Source organism: Sorex fumeus, unplaced genomic scaffold (assembly GCF_029834395.1).
Source record: "Sorex fumeus unplaced genomic scaffold, SorFum_2.1 ptg000003l, whole genome shotgun sequence".
Lineage (NCBI taxonomy): Eukaryota > Metazoa > Chordata > Mammalia > Eulipotyphla > Soricidae > Sorex > Sorex fumeus.
Genome location: NW_026606060.1, coordinates 19880453 through 19889152, shown reverse-complemented (window position 1 = coordinate 19889152; position 8700 = coordinate 19880453). Strand labels below are relative to the sequence as shown.

The window sequence follows — 8700 nt, the reverse complement described above, 5'->3', positions numbered from 1 at the left end:
GGTGATGCTGAGGCCTAGTCAGGATGCTGGAGAAAGCTTCAGACACTGAGCACTGAAGACTTTGACGGGCTCCACCGGATCCATGGATTGGAATTCTGGAGTATTCCGGAGCTTGGGAGGATGTAGTGCAGGTTACGGTGACTGAGTGTATGTATGCTGTCATTCACATGCCTATGTTTACCCTGTGTCCTTGGCTGCTTATCTGTCCAGGTCCTCTGTGTCCCCTCTCCCACTCATGCGCCTATGCCTCCTCCCAAGGGGGACAGACTTCAGGACCAGATACCCTAGCTGGGGACTGATGCTGAGACAGGTGAGCTTGCTGTCATGGGTATAGGGCACAGGGAAGAATTATGGTACTATCCCCCCACACCCTGAAGTGGTGTCTGGGAATAGAGAGGGTTCTATCCACATGTCTCTTACCCTCTCTGTTTTTGTTGTGAGCCACACCCGGTGATGCTCAGAAATTACTCCTGACTCTGTACTCAGGAATTACTCCTGTTAGTGCTCGGATCATATGTGGTGCCGGGAACTCAAACCCAGATCATCAGCCACATGCAAGGCAAGTGCCTTGCCCACTGTATTATCTCTCCAGCTCTATCTCTCAATCTATTATACATGGACTGGAATGCAAAGCAGAACTGCAGAGGACAGAGATGGAATGCTGGGAGAAGGAAAGCTGGTTTTCTGGCCTCGATTTCCATTGCCATGTTCTATCACACTGGACTCATAGCTACACTGCGGTGTGCGTGTGAGCGCGTGCACATGCACGCGTGCGCACACACACACACACACACACACACACACACACATACACACACACTCCTCCTGGTTTCCTACTATCTGTTTAAATCCAGTGATCAAGGAATTCCTCCCGATTATTTGATTATTCTGTATCTCTTACTTCCCTTACCAAGAGGAACCATAGCCTCATTCTTGGTCAGTTTTTATTTGCTGACCCATCACTGACTGACAATTTACTATGTGCTACATCCTGGAAAAACCTAAAAAAACAGTTCACTAGGAAACTCAATACAGAGAAACAACCCAGTAGGAAATAGAATAAACAGAACTGCAGTGTGTTCTGTATGTGGGGCCCAGAACTTTCCAGGGCTGCACAAATCTCCCAGCCCCCTCACCACCGCCCCCCCCCCCCCCCGAACCTGTGGTCTCCAGAGGAACCCCTGGGTCTGGGCCTTAACTGCCATGTTTCCAGATGTCTTTAGTGCAGTCTCTGATCATAGAGAAGAGCAGTCCCGGAGGAAAGGAAGAAGGTTTGTGGGAAGGGGTTGAAACCAAAGTCCAGATAGAAAAGGAAGAGGGGCGGGGGAGAGGGAGGAATAGGGGTGCTTAGGACACTGGGGTTCAGTGGGTCCCTCTCTGTGCTTCGTGGTATATACAGTCCCAGGGTCTCGGTGAGGGCTACTCTGCTGGCTCCTCAAATGCCAGTTCTGATTACCAAAACATTAGAATCCCCAGATTGGAGCCAGCTCCCTTGTTCCAGCCTTCCCAACAGCACTGCCTCCCTTCTCTCTCCTTGCCTTGTCTCTGTTAATAAGATGCATTTCTGTTTCAACACATTTGGTTTTCATGGCCAATACCTGCCTGTTGTTGGCCAGTTCAACATTCTCAAAAAGAAGCTGATTTGGACTGTGAAGGAGTCTATATTTGCCAAGGAGAAAGTCCCCAAATGCAAAAGAGTTGTAGGGGATTATGACAATTTTGCAAAACAGTTTGACATCCAACAGTTTGGATGGGAAGAAGTCAGAGGATTCAGTAAATAAGGCGAGTCTGGGAATTTGAAAGAAGTGTTTGGTATTTTTCCAGGTTTAGACACACACAAGAAAATAGTGAAAATAGATGTAGACACACACACACACACACACACACACACACACACACACACACACATGCACACACGTGCTCACACACATCAGACAGGCTTCAGGGCCTTGGAGCTTTGCACTTAACTGATATTCTCAAATGTTTGCTAAATTGGAACAAACCTCTGCTGTCCCCATCCTGCTTTTGTTTTTTTTATCATTGACCATTGCTCTCAGGAGTTAATGTTTGAACCTGACCATAAAGGAGTTCACTGTTGCTGACCTATGGCCAACATCGGAAGGGGAAGGAGCCCCCTATAAATCGGCTCACACTGGGCAGCAGGTCCAGAGCTTCAGACCAGTTGTGGAAAGAGCCTCATCGCCACCATGAACTTCTCCGGCAAATACCAGCTGCAGAGCCAGGAAAACTTTGAGGCCTTCATGAAGGCCACTGGTGAGTGCTAGACTAGATGCCAAGGCTTGAGGGCCATGGTAATAGGGTTGGGAGCATTATAGCTAACCAGGGGTCTCAGGTTACATGGGAGGACAGGACAGGCTTCATACAGAGCAGGGCCCTGTCACCACTGTCACAGTCATTTGCTTGTGTTCACTCATGGACAAGGCAAATGGAAAGAGCAATAAGCTAAGGTCTGGGCCTGAGGTGACTCCAGGGGACCCATGGCGATGAACCATGGGTTCAAAGTGGCAGTTTTTAGAGAAAGAAAGATCACTTCTGACAGGCTCAGGGGACCATATTGGTGCCGGGGATTGAACTTGGATCAGCTGCATGCAAGGCAAATGCCTTATTCATTGTACTACCACTCTGGCCTCAACTTGCAACAGAAGGCTCCAATGTTTAGACACTGGGTGCCATGCACTGTACTAAACCCTTGACATGAATCCTCACCCCAAACCTCTGCATTGGGGAACATCATCTTCCCATTTTACAGCTGAGTAGTGAGACCTAGAGAGGGTGAGCTACAATGACCAAGGGCTGGAATAAAGCAGCAGAGCTGGGCTGGCCTGGGCTCCACTCTCACCTGGCTCCTCCTCTAGGAGGTGCAGAGGGGCATGCTCAGGGAGAGGCTGCCTGAGCACAAGGAAGGGTAGGGAGGGGGGCTGGGGGACCCTTAGGCACAAGGACTCAGAGTCTCACATGTGCAGCAGGACCCTCCGCTCCCACTGTCCACGCCTGTGTGACCCTCAATTCACAGAACACTGGAGCCATGTGCAGGGCTCTGTCCGCGGTAGGACTCCTGACATTCCTCAGGAGCTTCCAGGTAGAGGCAGAGGGAGAGGTAATGGACACGGGGTGCTGCACTGCTGGCCACGTGTGGCTCTGGCCACATTCTTAATCAGCTCTCCTGGAACTGTCAGGAGTGAAGCAGCTTGTAGGCAAAGCCTCACATAGAAGGTGCATTTCTTTTTTTCAGTTTGATTTGATTTGGCTTAGTTTGGGGGTGACACCTGGCAGTGCTCAGGGCTTGCTCCTGATGCTGTGCTCAGAGATCCCTTCTGGCAGGCTGGGTAGACCATACTGGTGCTGAGGATTGAACTCAGGTCAGCTGCATGCAAGGTAAATGCCCTAGCCATTGTACTACCACTCTGGCCTCAAGGTACTGTTCTTGTGTGTGAGGAGAAAAATCTCTGGTTTCAAAGGAGTAGTGAGAAAGGAGGGCCAGTGGAAGCAGGAAAGGTTGTTGTGGCCAGAGAAGCATCTTTTCTGTGAGAGAACTATCCAGAGATCCAGCGGGCCGGGCCAGGCCTCTGCCCTCTCTTCAGGAGTTGAAGCTTCGGAGGCCTGGGGAACCCGGCCCCTCACACCAGGCACAGGCACTCTTGCTTCACCTCTGCAATCTCACTCTCTGCTGCTTCCCTCCAGGCTTGCCAGATGACCTCATCCAGAAAGGGAAGGACATCAAGGGAGTGACAGAAGTCATTCAGAATGGTGACCACTTCAAAGTCATCATCACCACTGGCTCCAAAGTGATCACTAACGAGTTCACCTTGGGAGTGGAGTCTGAGCTGGAGACCATGACTGGGGAGAAGGTCAAGGTAGGAAGCGCCTCTCTTCTACCCACTGGACTTCAAGAACTTTCTCAGAGTCTGGCCCCAGGGCTTCACCCTCACACTTCCCCATGTAGGAATTATCTTCTCAGTGAGGTCAGAGACAAAAAGTGTTCAGAGACACTATCAGGAAAGTCACTCTGGGTTTCTGGGCCTGTGGGGTGGGGTCCTGGACCCACCTGGCCCGGAGTGCCAGGTCTCCATGTGGAGAATTGGAGGGAACTAGACACAGAAGGGGAGTTGAAGTGTTATTGCTACTTCCACAGTTCCCTAAGCAGGAGTCAACTGGGTATTGACGGGTCAGGACCATTAATAGAGCCCCAACATCATACTTGAACCCATGTATTCTGACCTTTTGAGCCTAGAGTTGGGAATCATGGGAGGCTTTCTGGAGGAGGCGTTGATCAGACTCCATTACCAAGGCTGCAGTCAGACCCCAGAACAGCCATCAGGGTGTCTGCAGAGCCCCTGCCACAGTTGGCTTCTCTGTAGATGGGCACTGGCCCCCTCCAGGGAGAGGGACTAGGCAGGAGAGTGTCAATGCTCTGGGTGGTGGCTAGCGATGCCGGAGAGCTGGACAGGCTGAAGAGTGGGCAGCAGGGATGAGAGGCCAACACCAGGGAGTCAGGGGCCTCTCTTCCCTTTGGAGATGCACACTCCACCCTGTCTCTGCGTTGGGGCATTGTACTCTGTGATACAGATACTGAAAGGTTGTCGTGTATATCCCCTCACCTACTTTTAACACTGAGTTCTTGTCCGACTTGAGCATTTCCATATATTATTGTCATACAAGTCCCTTCTCTATCTTTCAAATGTACCAAACTTCTTTTATGTTTATTTTATTTTTGGTTTTGGGGTCACACATCTGACTATACTGAGGGATCATTCCTGATGAGTTCAGAGTACAATATAAGGTACTAGGAACGAATCTAGGTCAGTTGTGCGCAAAGCAAGCACCCAATCTGCTGTACTATTTCTCCGGTGCACCATACTTTAGTTCCAGAGGATTGGGTATGTGTGTAATACAAAGATGAGTAGTGTGGTTGCTAAGAGGCCGTTGGCAATCACCTGGGGCCATCTCTTCAGCAGAGTCTTCTCCCTCTCACCAACCATATCCTCTCTCCTTGCAGGCTGTGGTTCAGAGGGAAGGTGACAATAAGCTGGTGACATCTTTCAAAGGCATCAAGTCTGTGACTGAGATCAACGGTGACAGTGTCACCCATGTAAGTTGATGCTCTGAGTTGTGGCCCATCTGTTGTGGGGATCCAGAACCTTCCTATCTCCATCTCTGTCTCTGTCTCTGCCTGTCCAGCTGAGCAGCTGACATGGCCTGGGGATCTGTGCACAGTATCTCTAACTTCCTGCCAGTTCCAAATTCTCTAACTGGAGAAATCAGGGCAACAAATTTACTATAACCTGACACAGTTGGGGTTTCCTGGAAGTGGATCTATGAGACATGTTGTTCACTGCACTATTGGTGATGGTGGTGGTGGGGGGCGGGTGGAACTTGCTATTTTATAGAGAACTCTATAGGTGAGGCAAAACCATAGTACAGTGTGTAGGGTGTTTGCCTTGCATGTAGCTGACCCAGGTTCAATTCCCAGCAATCCATATGGTCCTCCAAACCCTCAAGTAATTCCTGAGTGCAGGTTAGGAGTAACCCTTGAATGTTGGGTTCTCCCCACCACAACAAAAAAATGCTGAGAGAGAAATCTTGCACACTGTTACTACCATGTTGATACCAGCATATCTAGCTCCAACTAAGAACTAAGCCAGTCTTATATATCCTGATCATTATCCAACAGACAGATACTGTGTCTGAGGATTTGGTGAACCCTTTTCTGGTTTACCAAATTCACAGGCAGAGGCCCCACCTGGTGCTTCCTACCTCTCATTACTACCACCTTCCTGTTCAGGCTGACCTCTCCACCTCCTGCTCTTCCAGTACCCAAAAGGGTAGGAAAAGATAGGGTCAGTAGGAGAAGACCCCAGGTCTTGTAAAGCAAAGACCACCTTCCTCCTTTCTGCTAGGATGTGGACTTAAGACTTGTTCACAGGCAGCAATCAATGCATTCCCTTCCAGGGCCTTAGTGGCTCAGGGTAGCCCTCCCGTCCACACAGCACCACATGAAAGGGAAACTTTGGTTCAGGGTTTTCCCCCATCATGGCTTATTCTACTTAATGTTTTCATAGAAAGTACAACCATAACTCTCAATTCTCCTCAATTCTCACCCGTGAACCCCAGAGACCTCCATCAGTCCCGAGCCCAGTACACTCCAGATTGCCTTTGCCCTTTTGCCCTTCATAAGGAGAATCAGATTCATCCCAATTTTAAGGCACCTTCAGTCTGCCCTCCTCACTCTCGTAGACTCAGCCTCAGTGCCTGAACAGGTCAAGTTGGGACTGAACAGTGAGGAGCTTCTCCTGCCTTGCATTCTCCTAGTCCACATGGTTCATCACCTGAAGGATGCGCCTTTGGAGGGACAGAAAGCAGAGCACGACCCAAGGGGTCCATCTCCAGCCTCTAGAGTGAAATCTCCTTTGATTAGTGAAAGTGTGAGAATCAGCCTTGAACAGTGTGCTCACGGCAGAGCAGGGAGACACCTGCAGGGCAGCAGGAGATGAGCCTGTGCCCAGTTCAGTGCTGGCCAGAGTCCATCGGGAAAAGGTTTCGCCAGATGTGGAAATCATAGGCAGGTTGGCCTATTCCAGGTCATTGAGCCTCTGAGGGTAGAATCAGGATTCAGCCAAGATCTTGCCATCCATTCCACTGGTACAAAAGTTAAGAGACTCTTAAAACCTGATGATAGTGCCTCATGCCATTGTCACAGTCTAGTTGAATAGAACTAAACTGTGGAGGAAGGGAGGGAGGAAGGAGGAAGGGAAGGGAACAGGAAGAAACACATCCCTAAAAAAACTCTAACAATAAAGAAACAAACAACAACAAAACCTGATGAATGCACTTTGCTGTGCTCTAGAGTTTTGGGAGGAGAACCGGGCACTACCTGCTATATTCAAGGCAGGTGATTCTTGTGTCCAGGTGCTGATGTCATTGTTAAACACATGTCCACCCACAGAGTGTGCTTAATGAGACAGATAACTTGGATTGGACTGAGCTGGTTAGGACGGTCTTCCTGGAACAGCTGTTGATGTGGGGAGGAATTATATCAGTCAGGAAGAAGTGGGGGTGGGGGAACTAGCATAGTGGTTTTCTTGGGAGGCCACACCCAGTGCTGCTCAGGGATTACTCCTGGCTCTGCACTAAGGAATTACTCCTGGTGGTGCTTGGAGGATCATATGGGATGCCTGAGATCAAACCTGGATCAGCTGCAAGGCAAGCAATGTACTCCGTGTAGTATCACTCGGAGTAGTCCATGTAGTCCCTAGCATAGTGATTAAGACAGAACACCAGCACATCTTGCAAGTCCTACAGAAGCAAAAATGTTTGAGTTGCTTCATTAAATAATATCAGTGGGGCTATATGTTGGTTATTGTTTTATGATTTAACAACAAATGTTTTATGACTTTTTTCTTTCAGACCATGACACTGGGTGATATTGTCTTCAAGAGAGTGAGCAAGAAAATCTAGACAAATCTGCATTTCCTATTCTTTTACTATGTAAAATTAATGTAATAAAATGAACTTTGTTTTAAAGTGTCTTTTGGTGGAGGTCAGTGGCATAGCTCAAATGCTCTGGAGAACACGTTTTCCCAGTGGGAGCCCTGATTTCAATCCCCAGCACCATATGGACTCTTATCCTCAGACTCCACAGGGAGCAGCCTCCCAGCATCATGGTGGGTAGCCCATACCTAAATTCAGTGGTTTTTATTCTCAATGGCTTTCTTTGGTGGTATTACTGTTAGTAAAACTGATCTCCTAAAGGGACTTACCTTGCAAGTGACCACTTTAGCTGTGACACTGGTTTGATTCCAGGTACAGCAAACAAAAACTCTGAACACCACCAGGTGAAATAGGGTTTACTGTTTACATCAATCTTGCTCCCCACATTTCCTCTGGAAGTGTGCTTCAATTTACCCACTCAAGTGACGCTATGTGAAACAAAGGCTTGTGACTGGATCTGTGGAGCAGGCTGGAACATCAGCCTCATGGACAGGTGCTGAGCAGGCGAACATGGAATCTGAGGGGTACTCTACATGGTGATAGAGCTGGGACACTGGGCAGGAACATGTTTCAGGAGACCACCTATTGTGGACATCATTTTCCTTGAAACAGCATTAATCTGAACCATTGTCTGACCCATAAAAGCCAAATTCCTGAGCGTGCATTCACAATTCCCTTCCAGGGGTCAGTCAACTTTTCTCTGGAAAGAGCCAGAGAGTAAATATTTTCATCTCTATGACTCATCTATCTCTTTCAAAATCTCTATCTCAGTGGTTGGCAGCATGAAACTACCACGGACAAGACACAAACCAATGGACACATCCCAAGAAATTTTGACCCTGAAATTTCAGTGTCTTATCATTTTTAAGGGTCATCAAATACTATTCTCCTTTTGACTTTAATGGTCGCAAGCTATTCTAGTTCACATTGTTTGAACTAGGAGCTCCTGACCAGTGGATGGTAGAGCTCATGCTCTGCCTGTTTGTGGCCCTGAACTTAATCCCAGCACTCATGGACCCACAGCACCACCAAATGTGATTCTGTTGGCTGACAAGCAGCACCAACATTGCATCAGCAAACTGGAGCACAAACAATCCCGATCAGGCCACAGGGCTGCAGAAATGACCCCAGACATCTGGACCTCTAACAGGCATCGCCTTGATGAAGCATTTGATTTTAATTTTTGTCTTT

The 8700-nt window shown here is 48.6% G+C and overlaps 1 protein-coding gene across 1 annotated transcript; it reads left to right on the top strand.

Annotated features, from left to right (window-relative positions):
* Positions 1-2131: 2131 nt before the first annotated feature.
* FABP1 (fatty acid binding protein 1) lies at positions 2132-7545 on the top strand. The gene is made up of 4 exons (XM_056118700.1): positions 2132-2274; positions 3703-3875; positions 5018-5110; positions 7426-7545. Exons 1-4 carry the CDS (start codon positions 2208-2210, stop codon positions 7474-7476), a joined length of 384 nt encoding a protein of 127 aa, XP_055974675.1. The 5' UTR covers positions 2132-2207; the 3' UTR covers positions 7477-7545.
* Positions 7546-8700: the final 1155 nt, after the last annotated feature.